Source organism: Callorhinchus milii, unplaced genomic scaffold (genome assembly GCF_018977255.1).
Source record: "Callorhinchus milii isolate IMCB2004 unplaced genomic scaffold, IMCB_Cmil_1.0 Scaffold1, whole genome shotgun sequence".
Taxonomy (NCBI): domain Eukaryota; kingdom Metazoa; phylum Chordata; class Chondrichthyes; order Chimaeriformes; family Callorhinchidae; genus Callorhinchus; species Callorhinchus milii.
In genome coordinates this window covers 66,438,586-66,463,380 of record NW_024704742.1, presented here as the reverse complement: position 1 = coordinate 66,463,380, position 24,795 = coordinate 66,438,586, and the positions used below count along the sequence as shown (strand labels likewise).

The following is a 24,795-nucleotide window of genomic DNA, read 5'->3' as shown; positions in this document are numbered from 1 at the left end:
GTTACTGCATCACCTAGTTACATCCACAGCAGCACATGTATGGCACAGCAGCAGAAGGCAGCATTTGAACCATGGATTTAATTGAAAAAGAAACAGAAATAGGGACGAGTTTCCACCCTACCCTCTGCAGGCAAAACACTGCTGCTGTTTTAATGCCAAATACGGTCCCTTCACATCTGCCCAACAAGGCACAAGTCTCCATATAAGAACTGCAAGCAGTATAAGCATTTTATAGTGAGGTTAACACCTCTTGTCCAGACAGAATTTCGATGAAATCTATACACAAGGTTTGGCCAATTTAACAGTCTTAACTAATTCTGGGTCAGAAGGATGTGGGTTTCAGCTCCGCTTTGAGCTCAGAGTCTATAAACTAACCCTACATTGCCGTCTTGCAAGATCACTGCATTGGCAGAGCTGTGGTAACTTCTGATGAAACATTAAGCCAAGACCCCATCTACAATCGCAAGTGGATATTAAAGAATAATATCCATAACTAATCAAAAAGGACATTTTGCCCAGTAACTGGCTGTGAATCCTCCAGATGAACTGGTTATTCACCAGTTGTGAGCTGATTGTGGAACATTGCTGGGCAGATTGTCTGCTGCTTTTGGGCATGATACAGTCACTATACTTAACAGCAATAATTGTGAAGCTCTGAGTTATGGGTGCTAAATCAAATCCAATGATTATGATATTCACCCACTCTTTTTGTGGCATTGATGTACTTTCAGTATTTGCATTCAATGCTTTCAATCTCTGCAAGCGTATTGAATGAAGTTAATACTTCAGTTGCTTCAGTCGATAAACTCCTGGTTTGTGTGGCTATACTTGCAATTTTCAAAGTAAATTTTTTTGCATCAAAAAATAGGAGAGAAATCAGGGAACAAACATTAACAAAAAAAATCAAAATTTATTTTGGAACATCAAGAAAACAAGCCAGACAGTAATAAAGTGACATTTAAAAAAAAATACCCTCACAAATCAGGAAAACAAATTTGATTGATTTTCTCACCCAGGGATAAATCAGATACGCGATACAACGTGTAATGCAATGTACAGATCTGAATACCCAACTCGCTGAACTGACAGTACACGGAATGTGTGCATATCAGATTGTGTGCATGAGGCAGGTTTTGGGATATACTTGAACCATCACAGACCCTGAATAATACTCAGTTTTTAATCTTATAAATTAAATGTGGGTGAATAATTGTATATAGATCAACTTCCATCCAAGAAAAAGGTATTTGGCGGTGAAAACTGTTTAAAACATGGTTGTTACATATTTATCACCAGAAGTCCAAAAATAATTTAAACTTTAAGGTTTAATAAATCTTAGGCAATTAGATAGTTAGATAATTCTCATATTCAGTCTCAATTTGGAAGCAGATTTTCCTTTTTTCAACTTCAAATTCCGACAATTGGGATAGTTTTCCAAAATCCTGCATAACTATATTTAGCATATATTGATGCACTTTGAGATGTTTCCATATTGTAGATGCTATAAGAAATGAAACAACTATTATATAATTTTAAAGAGTTACAGCTTTCCCAATTTATATTTCAAGCACAAGAATTTTTGTTTAAAAACATTGCATCTCAAAACCTGAAAATGTATACTGTTTGCAAACATGCTACAAGTGCCATGTTTCAGGAATATCCTGAATAGAAGGAACTTGCAATGTAAAACACCTATCATTCTGTAGTCTGAGGAGTTTCTCCTGAGGTTCTGGCCAACAATCTCCCAAATAAAATTGATCACACACTTCATAGTTGTTTGTGAGACCTTACTACGCACAAATCGCCTGCCTGCTGTGTTTGCGCAAAGCACACAGTCACTGCACTTTACAGTATATCCCATCACGAGCTCTGGGACATCCTGACATGAAAGGTGCTATAACAAATAAGCATTAGTATTATTATTCTTTACTTGACTGAATCATTGTGGATGTAACAGAAGCTGTCTGGTCCACAAATAAATACCCTTGACCATTTCCTGCACTTTTCTCAGAATAATTTTTTTCTTCCAGAAACAGGATATAATCTTCCATGTTAGATATTAGAAGAAGGGAGTTTCTCCCAATGTCGTACCCAACAATCCTCCAGAGAAATAAATCACTGAGCTCAAGGCACTTTGTAGGATTGTGGTCTGCACAAATGCCCGTCGAGTACAAATATACTTGATAGCAATTGCCTGTGAAGTGCTTTGAGACACTGATGTTACACTCTAGATCAAATGCAATAGATTCTGATAGTTCCATAGTTCAAAACAGCACCACGTGGTTCATGTCACGGAATAAGTTCATCAATGTTCAGAAATTGAAACACTAAATTGTTAGGAGCAATGCTACAAATGTCAGATGTAAGCAGATGATTAGATTCACAGGATTAAATACAGAGCTAACTTTCTGGTGCTTAATACAACTGTTTTAATGCCATATCCAAGCCCCAAGGGTTTAGAATTAAGGCACTGGCCCATCAGTTGGAAACCAGCAACTGGTGGGAACATCCAGACTGGCTAAAGAACTCATCTTGATGCCAACATCTTTTAGCTCAGGAAAATGACCATTAAGAACAGCCATTTTTGATCATTCTCGACTTACCTTCTTGTTATATCACTCTTATATCACCCTTTTTCTTCCTGAAATACATTCAATGTTTTAGATTTATATACAGCCTTTTACTTTGGGAGGATGTCGCAAAGGGCTCAAGCAGCTGACTGGAATCCCAAGAGCACAGTCAAAAAGATAAGGTAAGTCAGGCTTTGAAAACAGGGAAAGGTGGGAGTAAGGTGGATGGACTCCAGGATGAAGACCAAATGTTTTTTTTTCAGGGATAATTGCGCCCAGAAAGTGATCCACCAATCAACAACTTTGTTTCTACTTACATCTAGGTGAACTGAGATCTGTGGAGTAAAGAAACTTGCCTAAGATTTCGCCCTGCCCAAGGATCAAACCTGGTCCTCTTACTTGCAAGACGAGTGCGCTCAACAGAGAATTTCTCCAGGTGTCCTTGCTAATATTCTTCCCTGATCCAAAATCAACCAAAAAATCTCATTGTGATTTGTTGGAGATTGCTGGCACAGGGAGCTGGTGAATCACTACATAATCAAAGACATTAAACAGGTTTAAAAGGGTTTAGGGTGATGGATTAAAATTTAATTCATTGGCATTTCTTGGTAACTCAGCTCACAATTGCATAACTCTGTAAAGAAAGGCAGGTCAGACTTCTTACTCCTAACTTTTGGCTCGTGTCCCCAGGCTCCATTCCTCAAATCGCTTTGTGGCCTTCCTGCAGCTTCATTATCAGCTATTTGCAAAACGAGCTTCCACACTTAAAGGAAATGATGACAATCTGGTGTATGTTAGTCACAGCATTGTAAAACTTGCATCTATGACTTTTGTCAGAAGGACAATAAAAGATTATGCTGTGGCCTCACCTATAACCACAGATCACAAAATCGTACACAATGAGACTTTGCACCAGTTTTTCACTGTGCACTGGTTTGTGCAATATTGACACAGCAAATGCGTTGCATCAGATATAATTAGTAATGTTAGCACAACAGCAGACCATTTGGCCCACCGTGTCAGTCCCAGCTAATTCCCCTCGCTAAAGTCAACTCCGATCCCATTTTCCTGCTTTTATAAAGTTTTATAAGCATTATTTTGGCTTTTATAGGTAGCTCTCTCAGAAGGTTGTGGGTTAACATCCCACATCCAGATTTGAGCTCATTAACCTAGATAACACCCCAGTGCCGAATACTATAATATACTGTGTTACAGTATATTCTGTGAAGCACTGTGCCACATCTCAACAAGTTGATAAAGCACTATATCAAATGCAAGAATTGGAGTGTCAGCGTAGACTATGAGCTCAAAGTACCAACATGGGGCTGGAACCCACAACCTTCTGACTTGAGATAAGGAGCTACCAACTGAGCTAATCGGAAACCTGGTGATGGGAGAGCACAGAATTCTTGGAGGTACTTCCTGGTTGGCCAAAAAAAATCATAGAAATAAATCAAGATATTCAATCAAGAAATGTTTATTTTGTTGGTCAACTAATGGCCTTAGACAGATACAATTTAAAAAGGTCTTTTCACTCCTGGTGCCCTGGTAAATAACCTCAAATTAATTGGTCATTCACCCCATGATGGTTTATGGGACTTTGTGGTGCTATAAAATGGCTGCATGTTTGTGCACAGGAAATTGTTTGTGCACATAACCGTGAAGCACTTTGAGACACTGGGGTGTTATAGCAGCTATAAAAAGGCCTATTTCTTTCTAAAGCCTAAGAATGCTGGCCCCAAAGCCAATTTCTCCAGTTATGCAGAGCCATCAGATCACAAACTAGCTCGGAAACCTGGCTTTACTGGTGAGTTAGCGCAAGTATTAGCTAAAACATATGTAATGCTTAGCAAAACCACAAGGTCGCTTCACGCTCAAGTGCAGACCTAGTCTGTACAAACATAAAAATAAATTCTCTTTTCAATAATACGTTTAGCAATTCATGTAAATGAACAGAAAGCAACAGATTGCTCATTTCACTTTCAACATTCTGCACTTGACGTTAGCTTGACATCACAAAATCAGACCAGCTGTCTGAAGTGAATTCTACTGGTTTAAGTAATAATTATATAATAATCCTTGAGTTTGATACAGCAGTTTTTAACTTCAGGACTTCACAGGTTTCCACTGTGAAATGCAGCGACTATTTATACGTGAAGCCAGCAGCCAATTCGTGCACACAAACAGTCATGAAGAAAATTACCAAGTTTAATCTAAGAGATTGTTGGCCGGGCCTCTTATTTTGAATAGTGCCACGGGATCGTTAACATCCATCGGAAGAGAAAGACAAGAGGAAGTTGCTGGGGGTTCATATAAGTAAGTCTTTGAAGGTGACAGGACAGGTAGATAAAGCTGTTTTTTAAAAAAAAGCATACAGGATACTGGGCTTTATAAATAGAGGCATAGAATACAAAAGTCAGGAAGTTATGATGAACCTTTATAAAACACTGGTTAGGCCTCAGCTAGAATACTGTGTTCAGTTCTGGGCACCGCACTTTAGGAAGGATGCCAAGGCATTGGAGAGGGTGCAAAGGAGATTTACCAGAATGGTACCAAGAATGAGGGACTTCAGTTATGAGAAGAGGTTAGAGAAGCTAGGATTAGTCTCCTTGGAGCAGAGAAGGTTAAGAGGAGACTTAATAGAAGCTTTTAAAATTATGAGGGGATTTGATAGGGTGAAAAAGGAGAAACTATTTCCACTGGCGGGTGGGTCGGTACCCAAGGATACCAATTTAAAATAGTTGTTAAAAGAAACAGAAGAGGTGAGGAGAAATGTTTTCACACAGCGAGTTGTTCAGATCTGAAATGCATTGCCTGAAAGGGTGGTGGAAGCCGATTCAATAACTTTTAAGAGAGAAGCAGATAATTATTTGGGGAGGACAAGTTTTCAGGGCTTTGGGGAGCGGGATTGATTTGGAAGCTCTTTTCAAAGAGCCGGTACAGACACGATGGGCCAAATGGCCTCCTTCTGTGCTGTATAATTATATGATTCTAATGTCTTATCCAAACCCAACATTACATTGGAGTATCAGACTGGACTTGATCTTAAATTCAGAAATTGTTTTCCAAATTAGTATTATTTAAAGCTGTTTTCTATAACTACCAAAATACCGCACAATCTAAAAACATTAAGTCAATGAATGGCCCTTAAGGCTAAATTCCTAAGAAACTTTGGGTTTCTGGATCACTTCCTTACAACTCACCTGGGCTGAAAGGGCCAACAAATAACCTGCTCTGGCCACTAACCGAAAGGGGAGAAGGAGTTAGTCAGATTCTCCTTCACTTCCTCGGGGAAGCACCTGGTCTCAGCACTTGTCACCTCGTACCTTCCCTCTCCGAAATCAGAAAGCTCCCCTGCTAGATATGATGGGGCCTAGTTTGCAAATATCAAAAATTAACCTCAAGACACAAGGCATTAACAACCATAAGTTGGGGGTTGGACCAAAGGGCTGTCAGGAGGAGGCCGATAACAGATGCAGAGATAAGAAGCCTTATGCATAGTTCATAGAAATTAAACCGCAGGAGGTCGTTCAGCCAATGCAATCTATGCTGGTGTTAGCTACTCCATTGCCACCAAGTACTCAAATCCTAAATCCCTGTGTACTTTTATATCACTTCTCTTCAAATACTTAACCAATCCTCTTTGAAATGTTATGGTCTTAACTTTAATAGGCACTTGCAGCAGAACATTCCATGTTCTAACAGCCGCTGCTCTCACCTCCTGCAGAAGGTTTCCAATGGTGATTATTAATGTCTCACTTGTGCAAAAAATTATAATGGGGGTTGGAGAACTGACATTATAATAATAATAATAATAATCCTTGCATTTGATTAGAGAAGACAGTGCCAACTGTGAGTTTGTTTGCCCACGGAATCAGCTATCCTGCTCAAAATTCAGTGTCTGGATACTATATATTAGAACAAAACGCCAAAAGTTGCCCTGGTGTATAAAGGCAGCTAGCTTATAAGCATACATCACAAACTGGGTGTAATTTCAAGAGGGTCACAGATAGAATCCAAGACTGTTTTGAATTCTATTATAATAATAAACCTTGCATTTGATATGGCACCTTATTACATCAATGAAACGTCTCAAAGGGTTTCACAGAAAATACTTTAAAGTGAAATGACTATTTTTGATGGCAAAACAAGGCAGCCAATTGCACACAGCAGTGTCCCACAAACAGTTGTGGATTGAGTGAACAAATTATTATTATTTATTTGTTGAAATGATTATTACCCACAGAAAGTAATCCACCAGTCGACTAAAAACCGGGTTCCTACTTACTGCTAGGTAACAGAGGCGTGTGGAGTAAGGAAACTTGCCCATGGTTTCACTCTGCCAGGAGTCAAACACGGGACGGGTCCTCTTACTTGTGAGGCAAGTGCTCTAACCACACGCTACAGGACTCCACATAGTACTGTAACATATTATCTGGACTATGAACAGTTTCCAGGGCACTGAAATTTGAAAGGCTCACTTTTTTTAAAAAAGGTACGCAACCTGATGATGTAGTGGATGGAGCTGTAAGGGGAGCTGGGACTGCCTGAGGGGGCTAAATTAGCAGATGCCATCCCAGGGCAAGGAGACAGAAAAACAGCTCCTGGTACCTCTGCTGGTTGTGTGCGCGTGGCAGCTGGGTGAGGAGAAGTCAGGCTTGGATGTTGCTCCCTTCAAAGTTGAGGGGCCTGTTGACACTCACTGCCAATGCTCATATTTGAATAATAGTCACTCGAAAGGGGGTACCAAGTGGCAACCAGTATCCGTGGTAAGAGGTGGCCAGACCATGATCTAAAAGGCATGTAACAGTGGGGAGAAAGTAACAACAAAGGAGACTAAATTTAAAAAATCTTAATATTTATTAATTTGTAACATGCATATTAAGTATTGATATTCATGCGACTGCCAGGATGGTGGAAGGCAAACTGGATGGATCTTGGTCTTAAACACCTTTCAGATCTTAACAACAACAAGAAGATTGCATTTATAGAGCGCCTTTCACGTCGGAAGGACGTCCCAAGGCGCTGGACAGTTGGGTCGGGACCCGCTCAGGGGGGAACTGGTCAGGGTGAGGGAAGGAGCGAGGAGGGGGTAAAGAGTCGAGAGGGGAGGTGAAGGCACGTGAAATACAGCTTCTATCTTCTCTCAGCCTTGCCTCTCCCTTTCCCCTCTTCAATAACCATTCACACATCCTCTGGGTCTCAGACACATCTTTTCTTTCTATAATCTCCCACTATTACCTTCTTTTGTCTTGCACCATCAACACCTCTGATCTCATCATCTCCTATCCTCTACCTATTTTTTTTCCTTTGTCTTTCTTTCCCATTTGTTCTTATAAACTGCTTCCTTCCAACATCCCCCAGTTCTGACGAAAGCTCATCGACCTGAAAGGTTAACTCACTCCATAGATGCCTGACCTGCTGAGTGTTCCCAGCAGCTTCTGTTTTTATTAGCCATACTGATACATTGAGTATTCAGAGACCTGAACGGAAGACATTAAACATTGCAGGCTACATTATACATATCTCCTGTGTAGTCAAAATACGATGAAGTGATCCCAGTCCCCTTTCACAGACCTACATAGGTAACATTAAAGCGCGCACATTTGAAGAGCTTGAGTTACAAGCTCACCAGTTGGCAATGACATAGGTGGTATGGAATACAGCTACAGAAACAAAATGCAGCTACTCTCTTGTAGCACTGTCTGTCCGTGCAGTTAGCTTCGACCGATTAATACCAAAGCCCACATTGCACTGACGGAAAAAAAATAGGAAAATCATTTGGTGTCAACCTGTCACAGTATCAAACATCAGATCAGCCCACACTGATTTTTACAAAATCTACATTTGCCTAATAATTTAATTATCCTTGCATTCCATATAGCACCTGAGACGTCTCAAAGCGCTGCACTATAAAGTAAATTGACTGTATATTTTGTGGGCGAAACGCGGCAGCCAATTACGCATAGCAGCGTCCGACAAATTTAAGATAAAAAAAATCAGAAATTGATTAGTGTAAAGTAGACTTTCAGCATTGGTACCCCAGCCAGGCTGGTTCTGGCTTGTAATTTTAAATAGGGACCAAAAATATTAGCTGCTAATTGCTTTGCTATTTGGGGAGTTTGCAGGCTTAAATCGCTGATTCCAGTACATTTGGTAAGTGCAAGTGGTGGAGGGGAAAAAATGGACGAGAGCCTAAAGTATCTGGGAAGGCACATCGACAAAGGAACCAGACCAATAACTTTGCACGTGTGAACGCCTCAAAGGGTTTCACAAAGACAATGGGAACTCCATCGTAGGAAAGAGATGGGGAATTAAAGTCAATCTGGAATTTAAAAACACGGGGTGATAAAAGCAGATAAAAATGGATGTCCTAACACCAGACAGAGCTAATTTGATATTTGGAATTAATAATATTTAATATTTGGAATTAGGCACTTCAAGAACTTGTTGAAGAAAGTGCAAAATAGCCTCCCAACAAGCCAGAAGGAATGAACTATCCCCACTGTTGGGTGCAATGTTGGCTACTGAATTCACCTGCAAATAGTGACGACAATTCACAGTAAATCTTGCAAAAAATCCTTGAGAAGTTTTGATGATGTGACAAGGTGCTCTATTAAATGAAAGGATGCTGATTAAGATATCAGGAATCGGCAAGTATAATTGATTTAAAAATAAAGACTATGATAAGTTTATATATGAATATTTTAACATGGTGAAAATATAACTTCCAACATGTTAAATCGTTCACTTCCAGATCTGACTTAGAAGCTAATCAAAAGGACTTAAATCCCAAAGGTAACAGACTTAGGATACAGCTTCAATCTGTGGAGTTTTGGAGTACACCCCCACATCTGCTCTGAATCAGAACTTACATACAGTCTTCTGTATGCCCCATGCTGGCTAAGTCATTAAAGCTTTCCCACTGAGATGGGCTTATTTTGAGATTTCTAGTTTGGGAGGATTATCTGTTTGCTAGGTATTGCAGCCAAGAATATCAGTCTCCTCCAAGGCAACCAACAGCGTGGAGTCTTAAAACACACCCTCTCCCCAACTTTGTTGAGAACAACGAAGGGATTAAAGTTCATTAGAGATTGATCTCCTGGAAGCTCATTTTGTATAATTATTTTAAAAAAGGTGTTCCTCAGTTTAATGGTCTTGTTCCTGAAGCGGAGTGCAAGTTCCCAAGCTTATTTCATTAACTACCCAACTCACAAAAAGCTGTGCAACATAACTGCAGGACTGTCAGACTAGAGTTATAGCATTGTACTTCAACAACAACTTGCATTTATACAGTGCCTTTCACATGGATAGGGTCTCGGGCGTGCTTAAATGTAGCTGTGGTGTAGCTGAAGTCCTTCATTGGTTTGTATTATTTCAGCAACCTTAGACTGTCTTCCTGAACAAAACCACCACACAAGTGCTTATTGTGGTGTGTAAGGATATCTTGTTGCCAGGAAAGCCAAGAAATCTCGAGAATCAATTATCATTCATCAAACTAATACTTCTGCCATTTGTGGGTCAGGAAATCAACCAAATAAAGGCATCTTTAACATTCAGTCAAGTTTTTTTTAAGAAAACAAAAAACCTTGGACTGGTTAACCTTCTACTAAACACTTCAGAAAAATTTATTCAGAAGGAGGTTCTCCTGGTGTCCTGGCCAACAATTCCTCCGATAAAATTGGTTATTCACTTCAGGTTTGTTTGACGGACATTGTTGTGTGCGTTTGGCTGCCATATTTGCCTACGTGAAGGAGCCATATGAAAGCAACTTGTTATAGCACTGCAAAATTGGGCCAGTTCCTTGGAGTGACACTTCTCCATTTCATCAGCTGTGCACGTCATCTTTAACGCTTCAAATGAGGCAAGACTTTCCAAAAGTCAGTGAACTTATTGTAATATACAGGACACTGGTACCATTTCACAATGGAGGGGAAGTTGCCTAAACTACCCAGTGTAAATTGGCTCTTCACATCGACAAGCGTCTAGGAGTGAAGCCTCCCACCCAAAACCGAGATCAGAATCATGATTACATTTAAAAGAGGGCAACAAAGTCTAATCAGGAATTTACTCAAGTTTAAAAACTGGGCAAAGCTGATCAAAAATAAGTCAACTCACTTTACGGTATATTTTGTGAAGTGCTTCTAGACGACTCAACGACTTGATTAGGCTCTATTTCAAATGCAAGGATTATTATTATTATGCATTGTGTACGGCTGGTAAAATATACCATTCCATATAACCAAGGATTGCACAGACTCAAAAGAAGATTAATACATTTTTTCACAAAAGAGGGCATTTCAGTGGAAGAGTAGAACCCATTAGTCGCAGACATTTCCTCCCAATGTTACTTAAATTCCCCTTGAAAAACATAACTTTCAAATTTTAAAGTACAGTGAAAGATCTCTCTGCTCCCCACCCAGCATCAGGCTCCACCACTGTTAAGCGCTCCAAGACGCTATATAAATACAGGTTGTTGTTGTTGGAATAAATTCATTGGCCATATTCTTACATAGACAAAAAAGTAAAGAAAGGAAACCAATCTTTATTCTTATTTTTTGGGCTAATGTCCAATAGGCAGTCCATAATAGCTATTAACAAAAATGTTACATATTTCACAGGGACATGGGTGTTAATGTCATTAAACCACAACACCAAAGGCAAGTGCTTTGCTAGTAGACCTTTCTGGCTTCATCTGAACGGGGCTTTAGGCACTCAAGTGTGAAGCCACATCACATACATCAGACACTGAAAACAAAGAACATCCACCCTTTCAAAATGTGTTAACGTCCTCCAGAAAACACCTTTCGGAATGTAGATCCCGTCTCCCCTCCCTATCTCACTTCCCCCCAAATATCCGTATCCAGAAGATACCCATTAAAATTTGATCCTAATCTTCCCAGTTAAGCAGCAATTTTAGTCAGTTAAGGCAAGTAAATGTACACAATAGTCTAGAGAAACTTTGTCTCCTAGCAGTTGTGTTAGAAATAGTTTATCTTCCTGACAGATCCCTCAATTTGATTCATGTATTTTATCTACAAAATAGTCACACTATGGTATGTCCTATGAAGCACTTTGAGACATCATTATGACGGGAAAGGCGCCATTTCAGATGCAAGGATTATTTATTATTTGTAAAACCCCAGAAATTATTTTTGTCCACATATGACAACCAGTGCAGTTCACTTTCATAAACTGAGATGAGAGACACCAGAGATGTTTTCACTAGAACAGAGTAGGTTGACAGGAGATGTGATATCAGCGAGTTAGTAACCAGAAGCCATACGTTGAAGATTATCAAATATACTAAGGGAGATATTAGGAGAAATACTGTATATTCATGCAGAAGGCTATTATAATATGGAATGCTCTAGCCCAAACCTGTGTGGAAGAAGAATCCATAATAGCTTTACGGAAATTATGAAAAAAGAAAAATAGAAGAGTATGGTGGGGGAAAAAGGGCAAGGGAGTGACGCAAAATGGATAGCTCTTACAGACAGCTGGCACAGGCAAGGTTGGCCAAATTGTCTCTTTCTGTGCTGTAAAATTCCCCTCCTAATATCAAAGTTTCTTTAAATGAAAGCCTTTTATAGAAGGTCCACCAAAATTTGACAGAAAGAAATGAAAGGCACATTTGGAAGATGCCATTTACAGATGTGCAAATACTGCTTTCACCTCCTCTTTCAATAAAATGCCACCCAATCTAACATAAATAGTTCTATACATGAAGAATTATTTATTCCATAAAAGCACACTTTACACTCCTGTGAAATAGAGAATTACAGACCAAACCCACAAAATTGCAACACATCAAAGGGGAGGACACCAAAGATTTATCATCAAATGCACGGTTATCGGTTATCTGCAGCAACCATTTTGTTCAACTTCTGGACATGTGAAAACCCTTTTATCCTAATAGCAGCATCGGGGAACTACAGCTCTGTATATCAGCACCACTCTCTGTTGACACTCCTGCACGGAGCTTGTAGCTAAAACGTATTATGGAACTCAGCAAAAAATCACCACTTGAAGACAATACATTAAACAATACATAGCGTTGCAGTCTAGAACTTCACATTTTGCTCTTTAATGTTGGTTGCTTCATCAGCTAGAAAGAAGAAAACTTTTTTCACAGGTGCTTGTCACGTTGAAATGCATCAAAGTACTTTACATTACTGTGATGTCCAATGAGTATCTTTGTAGGCAAGCAAGCGGCTGCCATTTTGGCGCAAAGCAAGGTCTCATAACAGCCATGAGTTGAAAAACAAATTTTATTTGGACAATTGTCAACTAAAAACAGAAGAAATGCCTTTCCCTTTTGTATAGTGCCCACCTGAGGAACAGTGTAACCTCTGATACTGCAGTTCTTTCTCCTTCTCTTCCCACCCCGCTCAGCACCGCACTGGTATCAATCTAGACTGTCAACTCAACCACAAACTGGGACAAGCCAACACCCACATTTGCACTGTGTCCTCAAAAACAAACCCACAATCCTGAAGAGGTTGCACAACAACAATATTTTTCAAGAGTCAGCCACTCAGATCAGTTTAAAAATAGCATCAAGTTCTTGTTTTTGTTCTACTTCAATAATCGCACTTTTTACTTCAATCATCACACTTTTAAGTCAGATGAGCCCGCTGCTGCTATTCCAACGCCTCTTCTTTCACTATTGTGGCTCGAGTGACATTTCTCTCCATCTGTCGGTACAAACTGGGGCAAGTCTATTAGCCACCTCAATGCAATTCAATCTTTGTGGTTTGAAGCAACTCTTACGTTTGAAGCCAAATAAAGGAGTAAGGTTTCCAGTCAGAGATTTAAAGAGCGCCGTGCAGCAGTATCTGCTACAGAGCAAGAATTCTCATACTCTTTCTTGTCTGCGGTTAATGAACTGACGTTTGCTAAAATATAACATGCCCACGCAACCTTTTTGCTGCAAATATTTTAATGGAAAGTACCTAATAATGCTTGCATTTGACAAAGCACCTTTCACATTGGTAGAAAGTCTTTGAAGGGTAGTGACTGTATATTTTGTAGCCGAACATAGCCTTAAAATGGTTCACATAAACAAGAGAATAGCTGTTTATACAACACAGTATAATGGTGTTGCACAAGAGAACCATGGCTAACTCAAAGTTCACTGGGGGTGGAAGGGACATTCACGTTTGGTAATATCATTTCTAACTGTGGGGAGAAAAGGACAAATTATTTAGTTATCGCTCCCTCACAACCATTTGATAGCCATATAAAAATAAAGGTAAAAGCTCAGCAATACCATTAGTCAAATATTGTACAACTGTTACTGCTTTTCTAAGTATTCCTGCAAAGAACTTTAATACCCTTTGGCTGCATGCGCTCCTTTTTAATTTTTTTTATATGGCCCCAATAATAATAATCCTTGCATTTGATATAGTGCCTTATCACATTGTTGAGATGTCCCGAAGGCTTCACAGAATATACTGTAAAGCAGATTGACTGTTATTTTGTGGGTGAAACGCAGCAGCCAATTGCGCAAAGCAGTACCCCACAAACAATCATACATTATTATTATTATTATAACAAGAGTCAATACAATTAGGCTGCATAGTAGTTCCTAACTCGGAATACAACCATCGCCACAAATCTTCCACGCAAAGTGGTGAAGGTAAGGTCAGCCAACGGGAAACGACATCACAAGCCATCATTGGCGTTGAAGTTATCAGTTAGCCAGAGGAACCATTTAAGCCCCGCTCTTTGTTGGTGGTGCCCACAGAACCAAAGATGGCCCAGGCCTCTGGTGGCAGCAGCAACCCTTTCTATCTCTTCTGACAACTCCTCATCATTGCAGCAACAACCTGGCACAAATGTAGCTGCCATTCTCGGCTCACAGACAAAACAAACTGAAGGTAAAGCAGCAATCTGGTCAACTTATTGGAGAGAATCTCTAGGTTTTTTGCAGGGGCCGCAGCAGGAGTATGTCAACAACTGATCTGAAGAAGATGGTTGAAGTCACATCTCAAGTCCTCTATTCATGGATAGGAATTAGTGAGGCGGGGAAGTAAAATGCAGAAGCAATTGAGACCTGTATTGTAAGATGCTTCCCTCCTTGACCCTTCATACTAGGCAAAGTATATTTTGTCTCCCGGACACAGTTAGGTTGCCACTAAGTTTTGAAATGCTCCAGATACTCTGTAAATTATAGATCATTGGGGAGATCTACATTATGGACAATCAATCACTGGACCTGAACCCAGTTCATGGTTCAGGCACTGCAGTTTGACTTTCTGCACTCATTGAATGAACACACATTTAATGGGCCATCTTAACTTCCCACATGGAATCCTGCAGTGGAAAGATCAGGGCAGGATTCTTAAAGCGTCACAATCTAAAGTTGAAAAGCCAATTTTCCACAAAATCTAAAAAAGTGGAAAACCTGCTTCCAAATTAAAACTGAATTTAGGATCTGCACAACCTCAAAGCCAACACCATGAGGATTTCCAGGTCTCTGTTCTCTGATCCTTGGTCTAAAATAGCTACTGCGATTTCCAAACTGAAATTGGGAGTGTATCGAATCATCCAATGGGGAAATACAATTCAACAGCTAAGAGAATAGTCATGTACCCTGTGTGACCTTCACAGATGCAGGACTCAAGTCTTCATAAGATCTGGCCTTCCAAGTCCTGCCAATGACCCAGGCTAGTTGTGCTGTCATCAACAGTATCCTGGAATACTGCGGACCCGCCTGGTTCAGGAACCAGACAACTGAGACAGCCACAGAGGGCTGGCTTCATTCCGACATCCCATTGCCAGGCATGGTACGTTGGAACCATTTCAGTTCCAAGGAGACCCCCCACTGCCCAGAAAAAAAGATCTTTTTGTTTCATACAATTGTAATGAAACCACGAGTGCTGCGGATATGAGATTGAATTGGCATGATGATGCCCTGAGTTGGACTTTGCAAAGATGATGATCAGTAGTAGTAATGAATCCAGGACGTATTCACCGCTGCATCTTTCAAGCTAACACAACACATTAATAATCTCTCTGGCACGGCCTAGCCAGCATTTCTATGATGGCCCACCCGCACACCTCACTTCCACGTGAATATTCAGCCAGAAGGGGGAGAGAGAGAAAAGAGAATATTAGTAGAAATCTCAGTAAAGTTAGTTTTTTTTAAAAAAAACACGCGTTCTGCGAATGGGAAGACTGCCTCTAAAACTCATGAAAGAAAATGTTCAGTGAAGATGATTGTGTATATCAACTGAAGTCCAGTCTCCGAGCCAGCTCTCTTGTAGAGAGAACCTTTGGAGACCCACTTTTAACACCAAAGCAAAATATTAGCATTGAGCAGATGTAATAGAAAGGGCTCTAAAAAAGTGGAAGGGCTTTCCCGAGACGCATGTCTTACCCGAGTCATCTTAAGAAAGTCCAAGGACGGCCGAGTCCACCTGACGTCCTCCTCCCGTCTGCGCTTCAGCCCACATTTGCGCTCGTTCAGCACGCAAGGCTGCGAGCGACACCGCAGCAGTCCTTGCCGGCGACTCAGCTCTGGCGTGGATGTAGGAGTGCTGTTTGCTGACGGCAACAGGTTTGTTGTCTCTGCAATGTGCTCCTGCGAGAGGGAGAGGCGGCGCCTGGGGTGAAAACCAAAGGGACCAGCAGAGTTCCAGCGGACGCTCGATGTGCTCCCCTCGCTACTGTCCACGAAGCCGCTGCTGGCAGACGAGGGTCTGGGTACCGGAGATGTGTTGAAGCTGGTGATGCTGAAGATGCTGCTGTTTAAAGACAGGGTGTGTTTGCTGGTGAACTGGAGCAGGTTGATGCTGGTGCTTCTTTGCAGGGTGGCACTTCCGTGGCTGTTGCAGCGCTGCAGGGTGGCACTGCCCCCGCTGTTGCACCGACGCTTGGAAACGGGAGTCCAGACCTTGGAGCCACTGGGTTTCCACGGAGACCGGCAACGCGACAGTTCGTCAGGCTCCGAGAGGGAACGACAGTGTCGTTTGGTGGGCGGTGCCAGGGGTGTGTTGGCGTTCTCGTTCAGACTCACCTCGCTGATCCAACCAGACACCACTGAGCTCCTGGTTGGCTCATTCTGCCACTGCAAGCCAACATGGTCTGCCAGACCGTGGGTAAATGCACACGACGAGAAGGGAAAAGCCACATTGCGGTTTGCCTCTGCTTTTTTCGGACAAGTCCTGTTTATAACTCCCCACGGACTTTCCTCTGTGAATAGAAGCAAACACACAATCACCAAACTGCTCAGCATTATCCCATTTCCATTAAGAGTGACTGAGCCATGGAGTGAATGAGCAATTTTATCTGGGGGTTGCTGGCCAGGACACCAGGAGAAACTCCCTTTCTGTTCTCAAATGGTGCTGTGGGATCTTTAATGTTCACCTGAATAGGCAGGTGGGGTTTAGTTTGATACTTGCATCTTTCATGTCAATACAATGCAAAACTGCCTATTTTGTATTTGTAGGTGACTGTGGCATCCAATTTGAGAATAGAAATGTCCCATAAACAGCCATGAAGTGAATGACCAATTAATTTTATCTGGAAGATTGTTGGACAGAACACCCAGAGAAACTCCCATCTTTGAATAGTACCATTAATATCCACCTGAACAGGGAGACGGGAACTCAGTTTATAAGGAAGACATAGCCAACAATCCAGGACACCTCATTCTTACATTGGAGTGCCCTCCTACAGTACGAGTTCAAAACTCCCAACCTGGGGCTTAAACTCACAATGTCCAGTCTCAAAAGTGAGTGCAATCACCTAAACCAGGCCAAAACCTGATTGAGATGTAGTGCACATAATTCAACAAAGTCCTTAGCTGCTAAACCGAATCTGGGGGGGTGGTCAACCATATGATGTACGAGCACAGGAATTTCTTAAATGGAAGGGTCCCCTAACTCCCATTGATTTCCCAACAGCTCAGGTTTAAATAGACCTAATTCTGTGTTATATGGAAGAAAAACAGAAGTGCCAAGGTGACAGGCACATAGAACAAACCACAGCAGTTTGTAGAAGTTGAAAGAGTTCAGGCTTATTAGATAATGGGATGTGCAGAAGGAAACTTTGGGGAAATTGGGTGGCTTGCTGGACTAAAGGTCTCCTCCAGCCAGAAATGGCTGGTGGGTTACTATTGGAACCACCCTTAAAATGTTAACTTTAAATTCAATCAGCGCACCAGCAATAAAGCACGTTTTGCAGAAAAGATTTGCCCCCCTACATCATTTCAGCCCGGACTAATTGGGCCGAATGGGCCGTTTCCACGCTGTATGTTCTATGGAATGTCATAAATAACTGGGGGTGGGTTCCGGCCCCAGCACATAACTGGAGTGCTCATGAAGGATCATTCAGGAAGCACTACCTAGCTCTCTGCCAGATGTTGTGCGACCTGCTGCGATTTTCCAGCCCTCAAGTTACATTTCTGATTTCCAGCATCTGCTGCTTTTTTTTTTACAGATGTTCTAACACTCTGCAAATGGATGGACAAATGAATGCTTTGTGTGTGGTAGTTTGAGGGGGGTAAGAAAATACTCATTCGGAGAGGGGGTGAGGAGCTCGTTTTGTTAGCATTTTGTCTTCTGCTAGACATGGCATTGAAATGACCTCATTTTTAGTTCATGCAAATGCAGAGAGAAACCATCCCCAGCTTCAGAGAATGTCCTGCTGGAACAAGGGGCTATTTTATTACCATGCAAAGATCATACAAAACAGTCAGGAGGTAACTGCAGGGCTATCAAGAACCACAATTTGTCTATTGCAACTGGGTCAAATTATTCCCATCTCTGCTGGATGTTTTTTTTCTAAGGAACATTCTCAACACAAGGTTAGTTCAGGTTTAGAGCTAGTCTTATGACATTTGATGACTGCTCAGACTGAAAATATCAGGCAAATTTTCTGTAGTCAAATTCGAGCAAAGTGACATTGTATTCATGGTTTCAGCACAATCTTGGCCACTGAATGCCTGCAGCAGCCACCTTTCAGAATACAGGTTTGCATGAAAAAAGGGTCAGCAAGTTTAACGATTTCCAACTGTGTCAGAAACATTCAGTATTGTGTGTACAACTAGAGAATAATAATCCTTGCGTATGATAAAGCTCCTTATCACATCTTCGAGACATCTCAAACGCACAACGCGGCAGTCAATTGTGCCCAGCCGTGTCCCACAAATAGTCGTGGATTGAGTGACCAAATAATTTTAATTTATTTTTGAAGGAATTTTACCCCGGAAAAGTAACCCACCAATCAACTAACAACTGGGTTCCTACTTATTGCTAGGTGAACAGAGGTGTGTGGAGTAAGGAAACTTGCCTAATGTTTCATCCTGCCCGGAGATCAAACCCAGGTCCTCTCACTTGCGAGGCCAGTGCTCTAACCAACCAGCTAGAGGACTATACAGAATGCATTTGATGTATGTGACGCCTGTGGCTGAAAGAAAGCCAGGCTTAATTTGTGGAGATCTGGCAGTGGAATAATGAGGAGTTTTTCCCTTGATTGACTTTGATGCTCTTGCCTCAAAAGGTTACTAGGGTATGTAATTCCTCACCAGTGGTTATACTAAGGCTGAATCAATAGCACCATTCAAGAGGGAGCTAGGTGAGCACCAGAGAAATAAAAATATTTAAAGGATATGGGGAAACAGGGAGTGATAAAATGTATCCAGGCATAATGGGCTGAATTTCAGCAATTCAAGATACTGCCCCACGTGAAGGGCCAGCTATACATGTGTAAGTTGTTGAATGACATCAATCTGCTGAAAATTTAAACATTTGCATGCAGCACTTTAACCTCATCTTGTTGGCTGAGCTCGCTCCAAGACGACATGCTTCACAGCAGAATGCAACAATCAGGTTTATTTTCTATGGACAAAACGCAAAATATTGCAGATGCTGGAAATCTGAAACAAAAACAGGAGTTGCTGGGAACACTCAGCAGGTCAGGCAGCATCTATGGAGAAAGGAAAGTGAGTTAACGTTTCGGGGCCACAACTCGGTTCTGATGAAGGGTCGTGGACACGAAACGTTGACTCACTTTCCTTTCTCCATAGATGCTGCCTCACCTGCTGAGTGTTCCCAGCGACTTCTATTTTTATCTTCCATGGATATCTCCATAGTCCGGTTCTTAACCCAGGTGGGTCTGCAATACTGCACAGAATGGGAGCTAAGCGGGTCTTCTTGCACCTGAACTGGCTTCAAAGTGACATGTTTGTCAATGGAATGTCAGAATCAAGTCCATCTTTTGTGGTGGTTTCGGTAGTCCTGTTCCTGAGCCAGGCGGGTCCACAGTATTCCAGGGCACTGCTGGTGACAGCACTGCCAGGCTGGATCATTGGTAGGACTTGGAAGGACATATCAGTCACTGGGGGCAGGGACTCTTCCCACTCAGCTCCTGTTAACACTGTAAGCCAAAGCCCTAACAGGTAGGGAGGTCCTAGCTGGACAAGCAGCAGGAATATTTGTCAGGCTGTTTCAACAGAAAGCTATGCAGTTTTAGTTCATTAGAGTCCAGTAGTACCCCAAAGCAACACTCTGGGGTCCCCAAGCCTTGGCTCTTGCTAACCTGTGCCTAATACTTTCTGGATTATGTAAGCAGGATGCGGCCCTCCAAGGAGAGAATGGGGATTCCATTTCAATAAATATCTCTGAAATTTCCATGTACAGGTGGGATGCATGGAACGGGTTTGGTTGGAATACTCTTAAGTATGGTGATGGGTTTCCGAATGCATCAGACTTCCAGGCTCACCAAAAAAAACATAAAATTAGCACTTCACAAACAATGGGATGTGCACTAAGGTCATCGGAGAATGAGTTCTGAGTTGTAATGTTAAACATCCGGCATACTTAACTCCAACAAAATGGCAACTTCATTGTGACTCCTAATTGAGAAACAGTAAAAGAACAAGGGCATGAAGCTGGGAGAAATGACATTTAGTGAAAATCTCTTCTGAATAAGTTTCCTTACACTGAAGCCTGAATGTCAGCCCTAAAGCGTGCATTATTTATCATTAGAAGATGTAATTGCTCTTGGAAGTCTGTCCAATTTGACGTAATGCACCGGAACGCAGTAAATTGAACAAAGAAACAGTAAAACAAACAAGCACGTCAGATACTTTGTTCTGACAGAAAACAGCTCCTGATGTACAGCTCATTTTACACTGTGGGGGTGAGGCTCTCAGTCTGCAATGTAAAAAGCAGCAGAATCCTCAAATCATGGAGAAAGGAAATGAATTTAAAAACAATACTTACCATTGATTTCGTATGGAAACAAGCTGCCACTTTTATTCAGTTTCTCAGATGAGTGCTGAAATCAACCAGAGAAAAAAAAACATTTCAACACCACGGAAATAGGGATGGTGTGACAACGTCCAGGCAAAGGTGTACAAAAATCCTGAAATGGACCAGGAATTATCCTCAGAAATTAAAGGTTTGTTTTTTCCACAGTACTAACTCCTAGGCAACCTCTTGAGGACTTGCCTATTGCGTTAAGATACCGTGCAACATTCACAGAAAAGAACACAGTATGACACATGTAGAGCACACGCAAAACATTCAAAATGGCATGCTCCAAATGATCAAGCAAGAAGCAATTTGCAAAGATTTATTTGCCCAGTTTGCAACACCCTAGGTTATCCTTACATTTGATATAGCGCCTTATCACATCGTTGAGATGTCTCAAACGCTTCACAGAATATATTGTAAAGTGGATCGACTGTATTTTGTGGGCAAAACAACAATACTAGTTTACTCAGCATTAAGTGCCAGTTTACTCAGCATTTAAAATGAACAGCAATGAAAGCTCAAAAAGGTTTCCCTCAAAGCTCTCACTCAAGATACCTACCCGATACTGCATTTGCACCTACACCAAAATTGCATTTAACAGGTTCGTCTACCCAACCCAAGCACTAGATTTACCAAAAAACATTTTGTAAAAGTCAAAAACACAACATCCATAAGGACCCTCGTCCATCCCATCCATTGTATTACAATGTTCCAGCTTTTTACTTCAGCTACAGGTTTAAAATATACAAATCAGCCAGAATCCAAAGGATTCTTAATAAGGAACCTTGTAAATAGTGAAAGATGCCAGAACAGATAACATTGTTCAGAGACTTTCATTGCATGCACATTTGTGCTGTTAGAAATAAATGTCCTTGTGCAATGCTGCTAAGGGTTATTTTGTCCTGGGAGATTTGTAGTGCTGCCAATCCCAGTACACACACTAGTTCTGGAGCCGCGATCACAAGAACCTCTTTAATTGGCAACATTATGAACTCGGCCCTCGTGCTAGTCAGATGGCTTATTGAGGGTTAATAGGATTTCCAAGACAGTGTGCTTAGTGCACCCAATAGGGTAGAGTTCTGTGAGGAGTCATGTAGTGGATTAAACACTGTAATTTGTAGAAAATTAAAATGCACCTACCCACATAGCTGTACAGCTGAACGTGGGGCAGGGGGTATATGAAAGAAAATTAAATTTAACAGCAGCAAGATAAGACTTTCAAAGAGGAACAAATCAAGTTATCTGGGAAATAAGCTAGCCAGTTTTGAAGCAGCTATTTGGTTACAGATTTCACGGTCAATTCAACAACAACAACTCGCTTTTATATATCGTTCGTCACGTGGGGTAGCGTCTTGGAGCACTTAACGGTGGCAGGGCCTAACTCCAAGCTGGGGGGAGGTGACCATAAGCACGGAAGAAGCGGAAAGTGGGGGCAAGATGGCGGGATTAAGGGAGAGAGTTCCAAAGCTTCGGGGCATAGAAGCTGAAAGCTTTGTTGATGGTGATGGTGGAGCGTAGGGCACGAGGGACATGTGGGAGGCCAGAGCCGGCCAAATGGAGGCGGCAATCAGTGGAGTGAAGAAAGAGGTCAGAAAGGTAGGGAGGTGTCAGGGTATGAAGGGATGTGTAGACAATTCAAGGTTGGACTTGTTAAAGAACCAGAAATCTCTATTGCACAGCTCCCAAAAGATCCCGATAGCTTTGCGCAATGTAGTTTTTTTGGTTGGGGGTCGGGCATTGTTGAAAACCTTCGGTCCCATCACTGTGAAGAAAATTCTAGTAATAATCTCTCCAGAATGTTGCTTCGCCTCCCACCCGCACACTATTTCACTCTGCATTGAAACAACAGGATTTTATGCATTCATGTTCTGCTTCGTTGTGGAGTCCTGTAGCTCAGTGGTTAGAGCACTCGCTTTGCAGATGAGAGACCTGAGTTCAATTCCAGGCAGAGGGCGAAACCTTGGGCAAGTTTCCTTACTCCACACACCTAATAATAATCACTCCAAAACCAAAAACAATAATAAATTGGTCATTTTCAATCTACGGCTGTTGGAGGGACACCGCTGTGCGCAATTGGCTGCCGCGTTCGCCCACAAATATACAGTCAATTCACTTTACAGTATATTCTGTGAAGCGCTTTGGGACGTCCTCCCGACGTGACAAGCGCTATATCAAATGCAAGGATTATTATTATTATTATTATTATTATTATCCCTTGACCTGCAATATAGACAGGGGTATTCCTCTATCTCAACCCAAACTCAGCTCATTTTTCAGAGAAACTAAATTTCAGGTTCATCAGCCACTTAACATTTGGCACAGCAACAAGGCTGAAATAAAAACTGGGAAACTTCAATCTGAACAGAAGTTTTGCTTGTGGCTTGCATTTATTCTTAAGGTGAAGAAATCGCTCCTTCAGTGCTGAAAATTCATGTTCAGAAGGCAAGGTGTTTGATTTCCTGCCCGTATGTTCTTGCTTACAGAACCAACTGTCGCTAAACCCTAACTGTTAAAACCAAATTTGACGCAAATGGATTTCACAAAGCAGGATTCAGCAGTGGAGTATTTGCATAACGTCTGGTTCCTTTTCACTACCTGTTCTCCTTTGTCTGCCTTCACAACAGGCTGCTTTATGAGGGGGTACAAACTACACAAAGCACTGGGTTTCAGAACGATGACCAGGCTCAAGTAGTTCAGACAAACACTTACCATCCCATTTCCTGACAGATAAAAGCTATAAAGCCAAGGCCCCACACCAGGACTGGAGCTCAGAAACTACGACGGGACTCCAATATAGTGCTCAGGTAACCAGATGGATATCCCATGGCACCATTTCAAATGAGAGCAGGAATTTCTTTCTTCCAATGTCCCAGGCTAGTATTCCGCTCTCATCTAAAATTAGCCAAGAAAACCATATATATGTCATAGTCTAGGGACTTGATGGTCCAAACAGCAGCAGTCACTTCACTTCAAAGTAAATATTTAAAACGTTTGAGAAGCTTCTCACTGGGGGAACTCCATCCCCCAGTGCCTTCGCCGTTTCCTCCCTTTCCTCCTTCAAGGCCGGTCTCAAGACCTTTCTCTTTGACCGAGCCTTCAGCTCCCTACCAAAACACTTAATTTAGAGTTTCAACAAAGCATTCTTGGCTTTATTGATAGAGACATACAGTATAAGAGCAAGGAAGTTATGTTGAACCTAGACCTCAGCTATTGTGTCCAATTCTGGGCTTTACACTTTAGGAAGGATGTCAGGGCTTTGGAGAGGGCGCAGCGAAGATTTACAAGAATTATACTAAAGAGATGAGGGACAACAATTATGTGGAGAGACTAGAGAGGCTTATTCTCCTTAGAGCAAAAAAGATTGAGGGGAGATTAAATAGAGGTGTTCAAAATTATGAGAGATTTTGATAGAATCGATAGAGAGACACTGTTTCCACTGGTAGGTGGGTCGGTAACCACGGCACATAGATTTAAAATAATTAGCCAAAGAACCAGAAGGGAGACGAGGAGAAATTTTTTTACTCAGAGAGTAGTTACGGTCTGGAATGCACTGCCTGAAAGGGTAGTGAATGTAGATTCGATAATAGCTTTCATAAGGGAATTGAATAAGTACCTAAAAAGGAAGAATTTGCAGGGCTATGGGATAAGAGTAAGGGAGTAAGACCAGTTTGTAGCTTTCAAAGAGTCAGCACAGGCACGATAGGCCGAATGGCCTCCTTCTGTGCTGTAAAATTCTATTCTATGAAAGCAATTGTTGCTTAGATAACCTGCTGGCACTCCCACCTCCGCGTCAGAAAGTGGTGGATTCAAGTCGCGTTGGGTTTATGAACCCACATAATTCTGACTTACACTCCCAACGTAATGCTGGAGTATGTTGCAGTGTTGGAGGTGCTGTCTTTCGGAAGAGACATTAAGTTTGAGGTCCTGTCTGCCTGTTCAGGAGGACTTTAAAGAACCCA

The 24,795-nt window shown here is 41.6% G+C and overlaps 1 protein-coding gene across 6 annotated transcripts in view; it reads right to left on the bottom strand.

The window, feature by feature from the left end:
• fam53a (family with sequence similarity 53 member A) overlaps positions 1-24,795 on the bottom strand; it is an 85,168-nt gene that overhangs the window by 26,109 nt on the left and 34,264 nt on the right. For all 6 annotated transcript variants that reach the window (XM_007897948.2, XM_007897950.2, XM_042333632.1 and 3 more), the window contains 2 exon segments: positions 20,804-20,858; positions 15,955-16,769 (listed from right to left, as the gene is read on the bottom strand). In XM_007897948.2, the coding sequence (XP_007896139.2) occupies positions 15,955-16,769; positions 20,804-20,858 (870 nt within the window).